This window comes from Callithrix jacchus, chromosome 14 (genome assembly GCF_049354715.1).
Source record: "Callithrix jacchus isolate 240 chromosome 14, calJac240_pri, whole genome shotgun sequence".
In the NCBI taxonomy this organism is placed as follows: Eukaryota; Metazoa; Chordata; class Mammalia; order Primates; family Cebidae; genus Callithrix; species Callithrix jacchus.
Genome location: NC_133515.1, coordinates 86,106,827 through 86,127,298, shown reverse-complemented (window position 1 = coordinate 86,127,298; position 20,472 = coordinate 86,106,827). Strand labels below are relative to the sequence as shown.

Sequence of the window (20,472 nt, the reverse complement as noted above, 5' to 3'; positions counted from 1 at the left end):
CCTTTTGAAAGGACCCTAATTTTCACCTTCTACTTCTGTAAAGCATGTGGGGCCTGAAGAAGTTGAACGAACTACCCCAGATGTGCTTCTAAGGGGCAGGACCAGAACCAATCTGCTCTGTGTCCTTTGCTGTAACCCAGTGTGGAGACTGAACCTCTACCATAGATGTACCCTTAACAGGTTTTGATTCAAGCTCTCATCATGTCATCTTTTGATTGGCGTAACATTTTACCAAAAAGTTGACACCTAATTTAAAAGGATTTCTTTCTTTCTAAGCAATCTTACTATGTTTTGCTCACTCTGGGTTGGATACAGCTCAGATTTCATAAAATAGAGGTTTGGGAACATCTCTAAAGTGGCTTATGTCTGTATTCAAATGTCTAGAGATGTTTTAATAAAACACAAAGAAGTAAAATTACTTCAGTAATGAAGTAAATTTAACCACACCCAAAGACTGCTTGTCTAGTTACCACAAGACGTAATATAACATACTCCATTCCGTCCCGCCAACCTTTACTTTTGCTAGATTTAGTTTGTTTATTGCCTCCGTCTTAAATGATATAAAGAATTCATTTTTACAGACTTTTTTTTTCCTGTGGTATCTTTGGCTTGTGAGTATGCGCTTCTTAATAATTTTTTTATTTTCTCACAGAAAGTTCTTCAAACTAGAAATTTAAACCTTATAAAGAAGACTGTATTAAGGATGCCCCTGCATACTGTTATTCCATTGTTGCAAGAGGTAACTGACCGTTTCATTTTAGTGTCCTAATCCATGAGTTAAATGGAAAATTCAGTAGTTAGAGAAATGGATTTGTGATATATGAGGACACGTGGCGTTTAGAGTGAATAATGGATGGAGGAAAGTACTTTGGACAGAAAAACCAAAATTGATTAATTCCTGGACAATGAAAGGAAATGTTATTGGCATTTTTACCTTTATTCCCCTAATGGCTATGGTGTGTCTGTTTACCCAGAAGCATTTGGAACTTAAGTGAACCACAGAATGCTGTATGTACAGGATGCCATCTATATGGGAATGATTGTTGTAAACACCCCAATATAAACCTCCCAAATTCTCATTTTTGTTTTTCCCATTATGCCCCGTGAGGTACCTTAACCTAACATTGAAACCATTTTTTATGTGTTGTTTTTTTAATCGCTGATGGGTTGTTAAACTCTGACTAGCAATATGGAATTGGTGGTGGGAGGACTGTTTGAGCCCAGGAGTTCAAGACTGTAATGTGCTGTGATTACACCTCTAAATAGCCACTACACTCTAGCCTGGGCAACATAGAAAAGCCCCCCCCTTTTTTTTTTTAAAAAAAAATACTTAAACTTGGCCTACAAGAGTGGGTATAAATTGTAAAAAAAAAATAAGGCCTAAAAATAAAGTGTATTCTTTGTAATTAGAAATTATACTTGGATTACGTTTGTCATGCTGATGAAGTATTTCACAAGAATAGTTTCTGTTATTAGCAGTGTGGGCTATTGGTAGGGAAAACTCTGTACTGAACAAACAGTATCATGTATAGAAAAAGCTGCTCATATGTTTTTATAGTACTGCCTACTTTAAAAATATGCCGAGCCTTGATTTCTTTTCTTTGTATTAAAAAAAAAAAGATATAATTTACATAGCATAAAATTTAACTCTTAAAGTATACATTTTAGTGGTTTTTCGTATGTTCACAAGTTGTACAATTGGCACCCCAAAAAGAAATCCTGTATCTGTTAGGAGTCACGCTCATTCTCCCTTCTCCCCAGTTCCTGGCAGTCACTAAGCTGTTTTTGTCTATGGATTTGCCTGTTCTGGACATTCGTTGATATAAGTCCTATTCTAGATTTTATCAGCTAATTACTCTGATTATGGGAATCTATTCATAGACTATATTATGTTGGCTTAAAATAGACTATTTATTAGAATAATAATTTCTCCGTATTGTCATTGTATCATAGGAATTGGCAGACATTGGCTGCCTCTGAAGTGCTGTTGTTAATAGTGTTTTTCTCTTCCTTAGCTTACAAAGAGGCTACAGGGACATCCTAATAGGTAAGATGTTTAGGTGACTTATAAATAATGTCCGACCTCATGAAATTAAATATTAGGTCGTTCTGATTTCCAACTAATAAAGCTCTTTAAGTGTCAAATATTAGCCCCCTCACCTCCCTTATTTTAAGTTGAATTATTCTTATTCTTAGCATTTAATAGTTTTCTTTTGGAAAACTCCTAAATAGATACTTTAGCTTTATTTAGCAGGTCATTAAAATGATTAGTCTTATTTTATTTAATAACTTAGTGTTGATATTGTAAAGTTGCCGCTTATAATACCTGCTGAACCTCTGATACTTGCTTAAGACTCTGTAAAAATATATTTTAGCTAAAAGACTAAATTCTGTGTCTTTTTTCTTGATAATCTGATCAAACATTTAAGTAAGATGACATTTTAAAGATGCTAAGCTTTATAGTATATTATTATTAGTATCTAGATAGTTAAATATGTAGTTTTTCTTTAAAAAAAATCTTCTCATAGGCTCCATTAGCCTTCTGAGCTCACAAAAGAGGAAAACTAAAGAACTCATTATGACTGTTTTTCGCACATTTTTGGTCTATATTGCCTTTTAATGTTAATAGAGGACTTTGCTTTTCTTGACAGAATAGATTTTTATGCTTATCATTAACATAAAATGCAAAATCATTCAAACTCAGTTTGGATGAAGACTACTGCCCAAGCTTGGATTTTATTCTTGAACTGTTTTAGAGGAAGGGGTTTTGTCCTGTTCTCTGTTGTGGCCTCCAATCCCTGACCAAGATCCATGACACGGATCTCAGATAATCTGAAAGAAAAACGGACTGTGATATACACAGTGACTTATTTATTGCAGTCATCTTCACAGAGCAACATTTGTAGATCTTCACTTGTATGTCTGTGTTTCCCTAATAGCTCTGTTGTATTTACTTTTGAATTCGTGAACATTAGCTTACTTGGGTTTTTTTTTTCAGTGCTGTGCTAATGGTTCAGTGGCTAAAATGTGTGTTAACAGTTCATGCATCATACCTGTCCACGGTGAGTCTTTTTCTGCTACAGTTGCCGAGTATGAATAGTTCGGCTTTGATAAGGATTGTAAACTTTGGCTGAATAAAACCATCTTTCCCCATCTATCCTTAAGCTGTTAGATGCTTCTTTTAGAGATTTTGTTTTACCCCAGGTGCAATGACATGAGCCCTTTCATCATGTTGCTGTTGTGGCCTTTTATAAATTGATCTCCGCTCCCCGGTCCCCCCAGATTTAAAATGTGTAACATACATTTTATAGAGATATTTACAAATGCAGAAAGGAGAAAAGTTATATAATGACATACTAGCATTTAGATGGGTTTTTTCCCTCTCTTTCTATAAAAACATATGCTTAGCAAAAATTGTCTTTTATATTTTATATAGTCTTACTCTGCCTTTTAAAACACTTGGCAGGTTTTAATTGTTTTTATATATGCTTAACATGTCTGTCCTGCCTTGCCCCAGGAGGATCAAATGCAGTTAATGGTAACAGTAACATAAATAAATATTTACTACCTGACAGTTCGCTGATGCTGCTGTCAGCTGTTGACTACCTATGCAAATAGAAGAGGGAAAGCAACACCAGAAACAAAAAATTTATTCGTATTATGAGTTGGGTTCTTTGTCACATCATCACATCAGTTATATTTTAAGCTGGAAATAAAAGTATTCAAAATTTTTTCTTTATCTAGTGCTTTACGTTAAGTTTTCAGTTTTTAGTGGATGGTTCAAAAAAATCCTTCATTGTCCTTTAAACTGTAGCTCTTCTGAACACAGTCTCACCCAACTTCTTCCTTGTCACAGTCCTATGTACTCTGTCTCTGGCTCCTTTGCCTACAGTGGCTTGAATTAGGGAAACTCGATTAATCTGCTTTGAGGTCAGCAGTTTGTTCTTTGTGTATCCGGGGAGAACTTGCTAAGATGCTGGAATGGGGACAAGACAAACAACAGTAAGGATGGATTCTGGGTCTCCCAGCCTCCAGGAGTCTTGGGAGGTGAACTGGGAGCACTGGTGAGATTGGTGGCTGAGGGGCATTGCAATTGCATGGAATGATCCCAGCAGACATAGGGGCTTAGGGGTCTGGCTGGCAAATGAGGCAGCACTAATGTGTCCTGCGTTACTTACTTAGAAGTGAGGAGAGAGACCCAGGAGGCCTTGTAGTGAAATCTTTTCTGGAATCACCTCTGAGGTATAACTCTTTGAGTAGTTGTGGTGTAACATTCAAGGTCATGGAAGAACAACCAAAGAATGGTATAGGGAGGGCCCCACAGCCCATAACAGTTATCGAGGAAACCATGTTTTTCCTCGCTCTTTTCCTTCTTTTCTTCCTTCCTTTGCAGATATTTTTAAGTGCTTTTTCTAAGCCAAGGGCTGTGCTGGGCACAGGGATTCAGCAACATACAAAACACTCTGGTCCCCATCTTCTTGGAGCTCATAGTCTGAAGAGGGACACATAAAAGGGAAGGGATAAATTGGAATGCAGTCACCTTAAACCTTGTTTTACTGATTTTTGTGTCTGCTGTTTAAAGTTGACATTTGAATGAAGCACTTACTAAAGTATCAGAAATAGGAATGCAGGTAAAGCCTAATCAGAGTAAAGAGTTGGGTCCCTTTTTCTGTAGTGCTACAGGGACAGGTAAAAGAATGTTCCAGGAGTGGGAGCGAGGTGGGGAAGCCAGCATTGTTCTTAGAGCCCAGAGACCAGGTGAAAATCAACCAGAGGCCGTGGGACAGATGGGCCCTGTTTGGACTTCAAAGTGGCTTTTTTTAAAAAGAGGGATTTACATTTTTCCAGTTGGCTTTTTATAGTTGATCTAGGATAGAAAAATTATGGCAATCATGGTGTCCTTTCATAATGTTAAAAATGATCATCTCTGTGAAAGCAGAGAGAGCAAGGGGGCATTAAGGTTTTATGAGAAAGGCGAATTACCGTTGTTTTATTCCTCAGTGAACCTGGAGGAGCCAGACCTTTATCAGTTGTGCTGTGTTCCAAATATAACAGCTGTATTCTCGATGCAAAAGACTCCAATGAGAGCAACATGAGAGCAAAAAAGAGAATGTCCTACTTTCACTTTTTAAGCATGCTTCAGAGGATTCATTATCAGGAAGTATATTTAAAATGCAAAAGGTCAACTTTGCACTCTGTTCTACTAGTCTCTGGGAGCTGGGAAAAGGTTTCCCTACCTCTTTGGGGCCTTCCAGTTAGGGTAGATAACTTGGCTTGCATCAGAGGATAAGATTCAGAGGAAAGCCCTTTAGCCTGGAAATCTGTGGTAGAGGCATTTTTAATTTCCTGTCTACTTTATATTGGATATTGGCCTTACCTAAAATAATATGATTGATACAGAGAAGTCCCACCCTGCAATTTGTCTGGCCTTGCAGTTTCACTCTCTTACCCTTTTATCATTGTTGTTGTTTATTTTTATAAGACTATTATTATTTTTTTCTCTTAGGACGTTGAGGGCCTTCTGTGAAAATTTGTGATGTTAGGCTGTGTTGCAAGTAGCCACTGTCACTGGAAGTACTTGTAAGCAGATGTGTGTGGTGCAGTGGCTAAATACTGAGGCATAGCTGAGCGTGATTTGTGTGTTTGTCATCTCTAATATGTTAATAATGCCGTATGGTCATTTTTTTGCTTTAGTTGCCTGACCTGGTACCCCAGCTGGGGACACTCTACCAGTTAATGGAAAGCAGAGTCAAAACTTTTCAGAAACTTTCACACCTTCATGGAAAGCTCATTCTTCTAATTACACAAGTGAGTAAATTGTATTGTTCTGGGCTGAATCTTTTGGATGTGGTAGGAATGGAGAGAGGAATAAGGATCATTTTGAGAAGGGCCTCGCTCTGTTGCTCAGGCTACACTGCAGTAGCGTGATCGTAGCTCACTGCAGCCTCGCTCAAGTGATTCTAGCTTTCCAGGTAGCTGGGACTACAGGAATGCACCACGATGCCTGGCGAATTTTTCATAGAGATGGCGTTGCCGAGGCTGGTTTTGAACTCCTAGGATCAAGGGATCCTCCCACCTTGACCTTCCAAAGTGCTAGAATTACAGGCATGACCCACCATGCCTGGCTTAGAGCTTCCTATTTCAGTGAGAAATTGGTAAATCAGGATCTAGTCTTTAACTTGGAAAGCCTATCAGTTTGACAGTAATAAAGCTTAGTTGTGCCTGTTTCAACTTTTACTCATTTTTTTCTCACTATGTATTTCAATTGTTAGTATAGTTAGTAAGTTACAGGATATTTATGCAGTTAAAATTTTGGCACAGAAAGGTATTGTGATCACCTCTGAGCTTTTCAGCTTTACAGAGTAATTCTTTCCCTCTTGTATTTGAAGGATTTTTGTGCTCTTTATTGTATGAAGGTCCTCTGTTACGGTGGTGGAGGATGAGTTGGCTGCAGTGGGGAAGGTCGGATATGTTGGTGGTATTGATACTTGGGATATGCATACACTCTACTTCAGAACAGTACTTTATCTTCTTCCAGGTAACAGCATCAGAGAAGACAAAGGAAACAACTTCCCCTGGACAGCAGGCAAAGTTGGTATATGAAGAAGGTAAAGATTGGGGACATGGGATGCACTCTAGAATGACAACATTTAGTTTTCAGTGACTGAGTTTCTGTTATCTTTGTGAAATGTCAGTGTAAGATTATTGCTTTGGCAAGCGAGCCCTCCTGTAATTAAAATAGGCAAGTCCGTGGCAGAAATCTGTGATTGATCAGATAAGAAAAGGCACAAGTATAATACAATGACAAAAAAGGGCATTAGGTATGGAAGAGATTTTTTTTTATTTTATTGTATTTTAGGTTTTGGGGTACATGTGAAGAACATGCAAGATTGTTGCATGGGTACACACATGGCAGTGTGATTTGCTGCCTTCTTCCCCGTCACCTATATCTGGCATTTCTCCCCATGCTATCTCTCCCCAACTCCCTACCGCCCGCTGTCCCTCCCCTATTTCCCCCCGACAGACTCCAGTGTGTGTTGCTCCCCTCCCTGTGTCCATGTGTTCTCATTGTTCAACACCCACCTATGAGTGAGAACATGCGGTGTTTGATTTTCTGTTCTCGCGTCAGTTTGCTGAGAATGATGGTTTCCATGTCTCTACAAAGGACACGAACTCATCTCATCGTTTTTGATGGCTGCATAGTATTCCGTGGTGTATATGTGCCACATTTTCCCTGTCCAGTCTATCATCGATGGGCATTCGGGTTGGTTCCAGGTCTTTGCTATTGTAAACAGTGCCGTAATGAACATTCATGTGCATGTGTCCTTATAGTAGAACCATTTGTAATCCTTTGGATAGATACCCAGTAATGGGATTGCTGGGTCAAATGGAATTTCTATTTCTAGGTCCTTGAGGAATCACCACACTGTCTTCCACAATGGTTGAACTAATTTGCACTCCCACCAACAGTGTAAAAGTGTTCCTATTTCTCCACATCCTCTCCAGCATCTGCTGTCTCCAGATTTTTTAATGATCACCATTCTAACTGGCGTGAGATCGTATCTCAATGTGGTTTTGATTGGCATTTCTCTAATGACCAGTGATGATGAGCATTTTTTCATATGTTTGTTGGCTTCATATATGTCTTCTTTTGTAAAGTGTCTGTTCATATCCTTTGCCCACTTTGAATGGGCTTGTTTGTTTTTTTCTTGTAAATCTGTTTGAGTTCTTTGTAAATTCTGGATATCAGCCCTTTGTCAGATGGGTAGATTGCAAAATTTTTTTCCCATTCTGTTGGTTGCCAATTCACTCTAATGACTGTTTCTTTTGCTATGCGGAAGCTGTGGAGCTTGATTAGGTCCCATTTATCTATTTTGGCTTTTGTTGCCAGTGCTTTTGGTGTTTTGGTCATGAAGTCCTTGCCTACTCCTATGTCCTGAATGGTTTTGCCTAGATTTTCTTCTAGGGTTTGTATGGTGTTGGGTCTTATGTTTAATATATCTGGAGTTAATTTGAGTGTAAGGTGTCAGGAAGGGGTCCAGTTTCTGCTTTCTGCACATGGCTAGCCAGTTTTCCCAACACCATATATTAAACAGGGAATCCTTTCCCCATTGCTTGTTTTTGTCTGGTTTGTCAAAGATCAGATGGTTGTAGATGTGTGGTGTTGCCTTCTAGGCCTCTGTTCTGCTCCATTGGTCTATATCTCTGCTTTGGTACCAGTACCATGCTATTTTGATTACTGTAGCCTTTGTAGTATAGTTTGAAGTTGGGGAGTGTGATGCCTCCAGCTTTGTTCTTTTTGCTTAGAATTGACTTGGCTATGTGGGCTCTCTTTTGGTTCCATATGAAGTTTAAGGTGATTTTTTCCAGTTCTGTGAAGGTCATTGGTAGCTTGATGGGGATAGCATTGAATCTGTAAATTACTTTGGGCAGTATGGCCATTTTCACAAAATTGATTCTTCCTAACCACGAACATGGAATGTTTCTCCATCTGTTTGTGTCCTCTCTTATTTCGTTGAGCAGTGGTTTGTAGTTCTCCTTGAAGAGGTCCTTTATGTTCCTTGTTGGTTGTAATCCTAGGTATTTTATTCTCTTTGTAGCAATTGTGAATGAATGGCAGTTCGTTCTTTATTTGGCTCTCTTTAAGTCTGTTATTGGTGTATAGGAATGCTTGTGATTTCTGCACATTGATTTTGTATCCTGAGACTTCTCTGAAGTTGCTTATCAGTTTCAGGAGATTTTGGGCTGAGATGATGGGGTCTTCTAAATATACAATCATGTCTTCTAAATATACAATCATGTCTTTTGCAGATAGAGACAATTTGACTTCCTCCTTTCCTAATTGAATACCTTGTATTTCTTTTTCTTGCCTGATTGCTCTGGCTAGAACTTCCAATACTATATTGAATAGGAGTGGTGAGAGAGGACATCCTTGTCTAGTGCCAGATTTCAAAGGGAATGCTTCCAGTTTTTGCCCATTCAGTATGATATTGGCTGTTGGTTTGTCATAAAAAGCTTTTATTATTTTGAGATATGTTCCATCAGTACCTAGTTGATTGAGGGTTTTTAGCATAAAAGGCTGTTGAATTTTATCAAAGGCCTTCCCTGCATCTATTGAGATAATCATGTGGTTTTTGTCTTTGGTTCTGTTTATGTGGTGAATTACGTTTATAGACTTGCATATGTTGAACCAGCCTTGCATCCCCGGGATGAAGCCTACTTGATCATGGTGGATAAGCTTTTTGATGTACTATTGCAGTTGGTTTGCCAGTATTTTATTGAAGATTTTTGCATCTATGTTCATCGTGGATATTGGCCTGAAGTTTTTTTTTCTTGCTGAGTCTCTGCTGGGCTTTGGTATTAGGATGACGTTGGTCTCATAAAATGATTTGGGAAGGATTTCCTCTTTTTGGATTGTTGGGGATAGTTTCAGAAGGAGTGGTACCAGCTCCTCTTTGTATGTCTGGTAGAATTCGGCTGTGAACCCATCTGGACCTGGGGTTTTTTGGGTGGTAGGCTATTAATTGTCCCTCAGTTTCTTCCCTTGTTATTGGTCTGTTCAGGGTTTCGACTTCTTCCTGGTTTAGTCTTGGGGTGATGCAAGTGTCCAGGAATTTATCCATTTCTTCCAGGTTTACTAGTTTTTGTGCATAGAGTTGTTTATAATAATCTCTGATGATGGTTTGTATTTCTGTGGAATCTGTGGTGATAACCCCTTTATCGTTTTTTATTGCATCTATTTGATTATTCTCTTTTCTTTTTTATTAACCTGGCTAATGGTCTGTCTATTTTGTTGATCTTTTCAAAAAACCAGTTCCTGGATTTATTGATTTTTTTGAAGGGTTTTTTGTGTCTCTATCTCCTTCAGTTCTGCTCTGATCCTAGTTATTTCTTGTCTTCTGCTAGGTTTTGAGTTTTTTTGATGTAGCTCCTCTTTCAATTTTGACAATAGAGTATCGATTTTAGATCTTTCCTTGCTTCTCATGTGGGCATTTATTGCTATATATTTTCCTCTAGACACTGCTTTAAATATGTCCCAGAGATGCTGGTATGTTGTGTCTTCTATCTCGTTGGTTTCGAAGAACATCTTTATTTCTGCCTTCATTTCATTGTTTATCCAGTCAGCATTCAAGAGCCAGTTGTTCAGTTTCCATGAAGCTGTGCGGTTCTGAGTTAGTTTCTGAATTCTGAGTTGTAACTTGATTGCACTGTGGTCTGAGAGAGCGTTTGTTATGATTTCCGTTCTTTTGCATTTGCTGAGGAGTAATTTACTTCCAATTATGTGGTCAATTTTAGAGTAGGTGTGATGTGGTGCTGAGAAGAACGTATATTCTGTGGATTTGGGGTGGAGAGTTCTGTATATATCTATTTTAGACAGATCAACAAGACAAAATTCACAAGGATATCCAGGATTTGAACTCAGATCTGGACCAAGCAAACCTCAGATCTGGTCCAGATCTGAGTTCAAGTCTTAGATATCCTTGTGAATTTTGTCTTGTTGATCTGTCTAATGTTGACAATGGGGTGTTAAAGTCTTCCACTATTATTGTGTGGGAGTTTAAGTCTCTTTGTGAGTCATTAAGAACTTACTTTATGTATCTGGTGCTCCTGTATTGTGTGCATATATATTTAGGATCGTTAGCTCTTCTTGTTGCATTGATCCTTTTACCATTATGTAATGTCCTTCTTTGTCTCTTTTGATCTTTGTTGGTTTAAAGTCTGTTTTATCAGAGACAAGGACTACAACTCCTGCTTTTTTTTTGCTCTCCATTTGCTTGGTAATAAATCTTTCTCCATCCCTTTATTTTGAGCCTTTGTGTATCCTTGCATGTGAGATGGGTTTCCTGGATACAGCACACTGATGGGTTTTGGCTTTTTCTCCAATTTGCCAGTCTGTGTCTTTTGATTGGGGCATTTAGCCCATTTACGTTTAGGGTTAATATTGTTATGTGTGAATTTGATCCTGCCATTTGGATGCTAGCTGGTTGTTCTTCCCATTAGTTGATACAATTTCTTCATTGCTTTGATGCTCTTTACCATTTGGTACATTTTTGGAGTGGCTGGTACTGGTTGTTCCTTTCTATGTATAATGCTTCTTTCAGGAGCTCTTGTAAAGCAGGCCTGGTGGTGATGAAATTTCTCAGTATTTGCTTGTTCGTAAAGGATTCTATTTCTCCTTCACTTATGAAGCTTAGTTTGGCTGGATATGAAATTTTGGGTTGAAAGTTCTTTTCTTTAAGGATGTTGAATATTGGCCCGCACTCTCTTCTGGCATGTAGGGTTTTTGCTGAGAGATCTGCTGTGAGTCTGATGGGCTTCCCTTTGTGGGTAACCTGACCTTTCTCTCTGGCTGCCCTTAGTATTTTCTCCTTCATTTCAACCCTGGTGATTCTGATGATTATGAGAAGCCTTGAGGTTTCTCTTCTTGAGAAATATCTTTGTGGTATTGTCTGTATTTTCTGAACTTGAATATTGGCCTGCCTTGCTAGGTTGGGGAAGTTTTCCTGGATAATATCCTGAAGAGTATTTTCCATGTTGGATTCATTCTCTCCGTTACATTCAGATACAGCTATCAAATGTAAATTAGGTCTTTTCACATAGTCCCATTTTTCTTGGAGACTTAGTTAATTCCTATTTACCCTTTTTTCTCTAATCTTTCCTTCTCATTTTATTTCATTGAGTTGATTGATCTTCGACCTCTGATATCCTTTATTCTGCTTTGTCAGTTTGTCTGTTGAAACTTGTGTATGCTTCGCCAAGTTGTCATGTTGTGTTTTTTGGCTCCATCAGTTCACTTATATTTGTCTCTAAGTTGTTTATTCTCGTTAGCATTACCTCAAATATTTTTTCAAGATTCTTAGTTTCTTTGCATTTGGTTAGAACATGTTCTTTTAGCTCAGTGGTTTCTTATTACCCACCTTCTGAAGCCTTTTTCTGTCAATTCATCACACTCATTCTCCATCCAGCCTTTTCCCCTTGCTGGCAAGGAGTTGTGATCCCTTGTAGGAGGAGAAGTGTTCTAGTTTCGGGTGTTTTCCTCCTTTGTGTGCTGGTTTCTTCCCATCTTTGTGGATTTATTCACCTGTCATCTTTGTAGTTGTTGGCTTTCAGATTGGGTCTCTGAGTGGATGTCCAGTTTGTTGATGATGAAATTACTTCTTTCTGTTTCTTAGTTTTCCTTCTAACATTCAGGCCCCTCTGGTATAGGACTGCTGAGGTCCACTCCACGCCCTGCTTGCCTGGGGTCACCTGTAGTGGCCTCTGCGCTTTCGCTGGGAGCTGCAATCCTGAGCTGCTCCTAATTGGGCATCTTCAGAAGAGATTTTATTTTAAAGACAGGGTCTTAGTCTGTTGCCCAGGATGTAGTGCAGTGGCGCGATCCCAGCCCACTGCAGCCTCCACCTCCTGGGCTCAATGCAGTCTTCCCACCTTAGCCTCCTGAGTAGCTGGGACTGTAGTTGTGCGCCACCATGCCTGGCTAACTTTGGTACTTTTTGTAAAGAAAGAGTTTCACCATGTTGCCCAGGATGGTCTCAACCTCTGGGCTCAGATGATCCTAAAGTGCTTGGATTACAGGTGTGAGCCACCATGCTCAGCCACGTATGGAAAAGATTTAAGTGGAAGAACAATATATGAACAATTAGTGCAAATATATTTAAAAATCTAGATGGTATAGCTAATTTTTAAGGAAATATTTATGACCAAAATGGTTTTTAAAAGAAATAAAAAATTGGAAAAAGCTGGTAGCTCTAAAACTGACTTTGTAAAACCTCTCATAAGGTATCATGCCCAGAAATTTTGAAGGTTATTTTATCGAGCCTTCAGAGAACAGGTTCGTTCTTTTTTTTTGGAGGGCAGGATGTCTCTCTCTGTTGCTCACGCTGGAGTGCAGTGGCTTAAGCTCGATCATAGCTCACTGCAGCCTCAAACTGCTACACTCAAGTGATCCTCCTGCTTCAGCCTCTAGAGTAGCTGGGACTGCAGGCTTGAGCCACCATGCCTGGCTTTTTTTTTCTTTTAAAGTAGAGATGAGATCTCTTTGTTGCCCAAGCTGGTCTAGTACACGTGGCCTCAAAAACAGTCTTCTCATGTCAGTTTCCCAAAGTGCTGGGAATAGAAGCATGACCCACAACACTGGGCTATCCTTTTTTGTCATGTACTAACAATTTAGTCATTTTAGGAGCCAAGTGTAATCTTGATAACAAAACCTGAAAATGTCAAAAAGAGAACGTTTAGATTACCCTCAAATCTTGAGTAGCAAATTGATGATAGAAGTGTAGAGTTATAAAGTTAATATGCAGTAATAGACAGTTGGACCGACAGATTGGCATATTTAACCCTGGAAAACCAGTAGCTCTGTGGACTCTTGGTGTACTAATTGATGGTGTGTATTGTATCATTGTGGAGAGGATAGCTTGCCCAGTAAATAGTTTTGGGAATTTACTGAGTAAATGGGAACTCATACTGTGGTTGCATATCCTTCCATTCATCAGGGGCTCTCCCAGAGTGCTTGGGTCCCAAAGTGCTTGTGTATACTCCAGTGACTAAAACTTCTCCAAGTATGAACAGAGGACCTGTGCGGATTCCCAGAACTCTTTCAGAGGCTTTAGTCCCAACTACTTGGGAGGCTGAGGAAGGAAAATCACTTGAACCTGGGAGGCAGAGGTTGCACTGAGCCAAGACCACACCATTGTACTCCAGCCTGGGTGATAGAGTGAGATTCCATCTCAAAAAAAAAAAATTTTGTAATCTCAACGTTGACAATTTGCATATCCTTCCATTCATCAGGGGCACTCCCAAAGTGCTTGTGTGTACCCCAATGATTAACACTTCTCCAAGTGTGAACAGAGGAGCTGTGGGGATGCCCAGAACTCTTTCGGAGTCTCATGATGTCCTCCATTTTTCAACCAGTCATCTGTCGGAGGATAGATTTTCTCCATATAGTTCAAATAAAACAATATATCAAAAAAATAGAATGCAGAAGCAAATATGAGAAGTTTATAACAGTGTCACTGTACTCAGTAGAATTTGTTGTTGTTTTGGAAATACTGTTTTTCATTAAAATATTTATGTTAACATGTAATGGTTAAACAGATTATTCTTAAAAAATTGAATTTGAGGCGGGCGTGGTGGCTCACGCCTGTAATTCCAGTACTTTGGGAGGCTGAAGCAGGTGGATCATGAGATCATCCTGGCCAACATGGCGAAACCCCATCTCTACTAAAAAATAAAAAAATTAGCTGGACGTGGTGGCACGTGCCTGTAGTCCCAGCTACTCGGGAGGCTGAGGCAGGAAAATTGCTTAACCCAGGAAGGTGGAGTTTGCAATGAGCTGAGATTGCGCCACTGCACCCCAGCCTGGTGCTTGGCGACAGAGTAAGACTCTGTCTCCCCCCGCCCCTGGCCAAAAAAAAATTAGAATTCGAATGTGATATATACAGGTATACTTCTTTCCCCACATAAATAAAAACTTTTCTGATCCCTCAGTTTTTTTTAAGAATGTGAAAGCAGTTTAAGGCTAAAAGGCTTGCCAACATAGCTTTAAAACATGTAAGTAAAGAGATGATATAAGTATGTTCACTGTGGCCTTTATAATTAAGAGAAAGACTTGTAAACAGCATAATTCTTCATTAGTGGGAATGTGTTTAAAATGGGTTATTACTTTAGCATAACACATTAGTGAGAGTGCCTGGAGTAGAGGTCTGAGTTAACATGCATAAGTTTGATTACAAAATCAAGTCACAAAATGATATCTTCTGTATAGCATTGTATAATTGTGTATAGATGTGTAAGTTTGATAACTCACAAAACCATAATAGAGTATTGCCTCCTTATCCTCAGGGATACATTCCCAGGCCCCCAGTGGATGCCCGAAACCTTGGATAGTACAGAACTCTTATGTACTATGTTTTTTCCCCTATACGTACATAGCTGCAGGCACAGTAAGAAATTAAAACTGTAATTAGTTGTAAAGTGTTGGTAAGCAAAATCAGGGTGGCTTGAACTTAAGCTCTGTGATACTGCAACATTTGATTTGGTAACTGAGGTGGCTGCTAAATGACTAACAAAGCTGGATGATTTACCCCTCTGTCCAGAAGGAGCCTGATAGTGGGACACTTCATCATGCTACACATCACGGTGCTCAATTTCAAACTTAGGAATCCTTGATTTGTTACATTTTCCATTTAATATTTTTGGACTGCAGTTGCCATGGGAAGCTGAAACCTGGGAAAGGAAAGCATATTAGGGCGAACTGCTGCATATGTTTTTTGTGAATATGTGCATGTGTAATTCTTGGGTAATGTATATCTATTGTAACAGCATAGTGAGGAATGATAAGCTCACAATAGTGGTTTCTTTTGAGGAATGGGCTTAGGGAGATGGCCAGTAAGGAAACTTAATCTGTGGATAATGATTTATTTTCTTAAGAAAAAGTAGCTGTAAGAAGAATGTTAGAATATCTCAAGAATAGGAACCCCATTCTATATTATTGGATAACATTCGCACACCTAATGAAATCAGTTCCTTAGTTTTATCTAATGCCTTGTCCATCTTCATCTTTCTCTAATTAACCATAAAATGTCCTTTAAAGCTGATTTTTCCGTACTAGACTTGTGTTTTACGTCCTGTAGGGTATTGAATCTGGCTACTGTGTTTCTGAAGTGTCTTTTTAGTCTTCAAGAACTCAGCGTTCCATGACATAGACTTGCTGAAGAGACTGGGAAGTGTATCCACAGAATGCCCCACCTTGTGGTTGTGGCTTTGCTTCCTTTTGGTTTCTTCTAATTTGCTTCTCTAAGCTACAATTCCTTTAAACTGGGTGTGGTATCTAAAGGTTTGATTAGATTTTGTTCTTGGAGGGGTTGCCTCAGTGCTGATTGTTCATACTGCATCACACCAAGAACCACATTGTGCGTGTTCTTTCACTAATGATACTAAGATTACTGGCAGTTCTTTTCCTCTCCATTGTGAGATAGTTCTTCCTTGGTGCTTCGAAAAGAGTCTAGCTGTGTTACTTTTTTTTTAACGTTTCAATGTTCCCCCAACCCCCAACATCATACATCTAACATAACAGTTGCTAATATTTCATTATCAGTACTTTATGGGTTAAAATTCATGCTAATTCTTCTATTTCATTTATAAGCCAGCTTTTCTCTGTTGAATTTTTCCTCATCACTGGGGCTATTTGGTAGCCCTGATACAGTGTAGTATTTTAAGATGAGATTTTTGTAAGGGTTTTGCTAATTAATTTGTCCCAGTAAGATCTTGAAGGAATAATATAATGATATGCTTTTATACATATAAGAATAAAGTAGCCAGGTGTGGTGGCTCACGCCTATAATCCTAGCACTTCCTTGGGGTGGAGGTGAGCCGATCCTTTGAGTCCAGGAGTTCGAGATCAGCCTGGGCAACATGGCAAAACCCCCTCTTCTACCAAAAATTATCTGGGTGTGGCGGCTACTCAGGATGCTGAGGCAGGAACCTGAGGCTTGAACCTGGGAGGCAGAGGTTACAGTGAGCCAAGATCTCTCCACTGCACTCCAGCCTGCAACAACAACAACAACAAAAGTTATGGCTTAATTGGATGATTGCTAAATATAAATAATATTTCTGGCCAGGCACAGGGGCTCCTGCCTGTAATCCCAGCACTTTGGGAGGCTGAGGCAGCCGGATCATGAAGTCAAGAGATTGAGACCATCCTGACCAACATGGTGAAACACCGTCTCTCCTAAAAATACTAAAAAATTAGCTGGGCATGGTGGTGCATGCCTGTATTCCCAGCTACTCAGGAAGCTGAGGCAGGAGAATTTCTTGAAACCAGAAAATGTAGGTTGCATTGAGCCGGATTGCGCCACTGCACTCCAGCCTAGCGATAGAGGGAGACTGTCTAAAATAATAATAATAATGCTTTTTTCTTTCTAAAGTACATTCAGGAATCTGGTTCTTTTTAATTTCCAGGCTATACCCTCTGTTTTGTGTTAAAATTAGGCTGGGTTTTTTTCTCCCCTTACAGAATCTTCTGAAGAGGAGTCTGACGATGAAATAGCAGATAAGGATTCTGATGTGAGTGATTCATTCCCTGGTATATACATTGGCCTTTGTATACTCATACTTTGTAAGAATGAGGCCTTCACGAATGCTTTCCCTGTTGGTATTTCTACTAGGATAATTGGGATGAAGATGAGGAGGAGAGTGAAAGTGAAAAAGATGAGGATGATGCTGAAGATGAAGATGAGGATGCCGAAGGAAAAGATGAAGAAAATGGTGAGGACAGAGATAGAGCAAGTGAAAAAGAACTAAATGGAGATTCTGACTTAGATCCTGAAAATGAAAGTGAAGAAGAATGAAGACAGCAAAGCAAGCCAGTCAAACTATAAAACTCTGGCTCACCTTGCCCAGTGGTGAGGGTTGCCTCTGTGCCAGGATGCCAAGGACCGCTGCGCATTTCCAAATTCACAGCAGTGGATTCTACGCCACCTTACTGTCCTGAGCACCCCAGACTTAACTGTGTAAATAAAGTGTTTCATTCAGATGTTAATAAACTTTACACAGTATATAGACACATTTTCTGCAATGTACTGACATCAGTGTCCAATATATGGTATATTTTTATAATATAATATCCTAGTAAGATTGGTTATATCAGGAATTGACTTACGTGCAGATAAAGACCTTTCCCATAGGAGTTGAAGAACTGGACAGTTGTGAAGGAGTCAGCTCTTATCTCAGGTTGGTGTCTTTCATCAAATCCAGATGCAAAGCAGCACTAGTGAAAATTTTTTTAATTTAGTACATTTAATTTGGTACATTTTCATAAAATACAAAGGGATAACTAAAAACCGGAGTAAAAATGATTGTATTTAAAAAAAAGTCATCAATATCTCTAGCTTCTCTATTAACTGTGATAATCTGATTTGAGTCAGATTGAATATTTGAAGTGCTTCCCCAAAATAACCACTTATTTTTTAAGCTGTCATGTGAAGTATTTTTTTAAGACAGAAATTATGATAACTGAAAAACTAGAGAAGTAGCCATATTACGGAGTTTTCTTGTCTGCAGATTGCTTGTAAAGAATCATCAGTGTATAGATTAGAAGAGCTCATTACCTGCAACTTTTTAAAAAATTCAGTTATAGCTGCTTTTGAAGAGGTTTTCATTTTTATTTAAATTACTAATGGATCAAAGAGCAATTGTTTATTTTTTCTCTTTGGTTTTAGATATTAATGATAACCTTGCTGGAATTTTTTTCCAAAGAAAATATTTTTATAATTAAATAATTTAATGTTTTTCTTCCTTTTCATTACCTACTCTTGGCAGTGTTAGGGTATCTGTTTACCTTTAAAATGATAATATCACTTAAGATTTTTTATGTATGTACAAATAAGTATTTTGGTGTGCTACAAAAGCCTTTGCAAATTATCAGTAGTTTTTTTTTTTTTTTTGTTAAAGAATGAGCGGATACCGGCTTAGTGCTCACTAGGGGACATGCAGATGGAGGCTCACCTCTAAGAAAGGGCTGGGCAGATGGATCTATTTTTTCCCACCTGTGAATATGTAAAACAAAACCATTATCTTTGAGGGACTCTTTAATATTAGTGGCAGAACAGAAATTTGTGTGCTCAACTTAAGAGCCAGAGCCATATAAACATCTTGGGAAAGCAAGTTTGAACCAGCTACTGGTGTAATGTACAGTTTTGTCTATAAATGGAGCTGTTTATGGCAATTTAATACCATTTTCTTTGTAAAGTGAATAAATATTCATCTTTACCCAGTGCTTGTCTTGTGGTATATGTAGAGGAATACAGCCACATGTTTGGGCTTGTGGTGTGAAGGTTTTTAAAAAGCAGTTTCACTCCCCTGGCATTAAATAGGTAAGTGCTTTCAAAGCTTGTGGATAACCTAGAATTTGCAATGAGGTGACAGAACGAAGACATTTGTGTTAGTCTAGTGTCAGCTGTAGCTGGTTGATGCTCATGCATTCCCACTTGGCTGGGTTGTGACTTCACAACCCAGGGCTGCAGTGACAGTAAAGGAAGAGGCACGTGCTGATCAGTGAAATCCTGTATTGGTAACCAACACCTGGCTTACGAGTCCGGTTCCCTTATACCTGACTCGACTTAAAGAAGTAAATAATGACACCTATGTGGTAATTTCTAATTATTTTGTTGGTTTAGAAAAATCCAGAGTGAAATTAGACTTGTTGCAAAAAGAATCTTGTATTTTTAGAGTATTTCATTGTCTTTTTCCACTCCTAAGCCATGCAACAAAGTTTGTGTGTTTTCTTTTTTGAGATTAATTTTTCTTCCCAACTTTTTATTGAAAAATTTTAGCCCTCCAACCATGATCAAGTCAATAATCATGTTGTAATTACATGTTATATTGCTGTAATAATTCACAAGTCATTCTCATTGTGTGTGTGTATTTTAATATATAAGTGAATTCACGTAAATTAAGCCATTTGTAGAATGTCCTACATTGTGGATCTGTCCAGTTGTTTCCTTGTGATTAGATTCTAGTTTAAATACTTTTTGGCAGGAATCCTAAAAAGGTGGTGGTATTTGACTTGAATTAAAAGTAAAAGTGGATTCTTTGGGTATAAATGAATATATGCATATGTTTTAATGTAAGTAGATGTCAGGGTTTCAGGTTTGGGGTTTTGAAGCCATAGTACACTGGTTAATGCTTTGAGTGAGGCTCAGAAATTGGATCTTCATAATGAAAACATTGGTTGCATTGCTCTATCTGGGGTTGTTACTTACTGATAGCCTGCTCTGTGTCAGGGATTATTTAATAGCTTGATATGTAACCACTGAACAGCAGCAATGAAGGATTCTGCCTTTGAGAAGCTGGCATCCCACCAGGGGCATGATGACCGTGAACAGTGTATAAGTGAGTAAATGCTAACCTTTTTGGCACCAGGGACTGGTTTGGTCTGACAGTTTTACCACAGACCAGGTGGGGATGGGATGGTTTCAGGATGTTTGAAGCACATTACATTTATTGTGTACTTCATTATTATTACATTATAATAAATGATGAAATAATTATACAGCTCACCATAATGTAGAATTGGTGGGAGCCCTGAGCTTGGTTTCCTGCAACTACACGGTTCTTTCTATCTGGGTGGGATGGGAGACAGTGATAGATCATCAGGCATTAGAGTCTCATAAGGAGCATGCAACCTAGATCCCTCAGTAGGGCCCTCCTTTGAGAATCTAATGCTGCTGCTGATCCGAGAGGAGGTGGAGCTCAGGCTGTAATGTGAGTGGGGAGCGCCCTTGCTCACTGAGCCTCCACTCACCTGCAGTGTAACCCCGTTCCTAACAGGCCATGGACCAATTTAGAAGGTGGTGACTTACAGGTGGAATAGCAGATTAAGAAGGCTGGGAGTTAGGGTTGGGGAGTGCTGGTTGCAGAATTAAATATGTGATCAGGGTAGGGCTTATGAGATTGAGAGATTTGATCACAGAC

At 38.9% G+C, this 20,472-nt stretch overlaps 1 protein-coding gene across 3 annotated transcripts in view; it reads left to right on the top strand.

Annotated features, from left to right (window-relative positions):
• WDR43 (WD repeat domain 43) overlaps nt 1-18,768 on the top strand; it is a 61,652-nt gene extending 42,884 nt beyond the window's left edge. For all 3 annotated transcript variants that reach the window (XM_002757924.7, XM_054245091.2, XM_035272930.3), the window contains 7 exons: nt 653-739; nt 2,016-2,047; nt 2,999-3,062; nt 5,695-5,808; nt 6,539-6,608; nt 17,015-17,064; nt 17,166-18,768. In XM_002757924.7, coding sequence (XP_002757970.2) covers nt 653-739; nt 2,016-2,047; nt 2,999-3,062; nt 5,695-5,808; nt 6,539-6,608; nt 17,015-17,064; nt 17,166-17,348 — 600 coding nt within the window. In that variant the 3' untranslated portion in view covers nt 17,349-18,768. The remainder of the gene's footprint in view (nt 1-652; nt 740-2,015; nt 2,048-2,998; nt 3,063-5,694; nt 5,809-6,538; nt 6,609-17,014; nt 17,065-17,165) is intronic.
• The last annotated feature ends 1,704 nt before the right edge of the window (nt 18,769-20,472 follow it).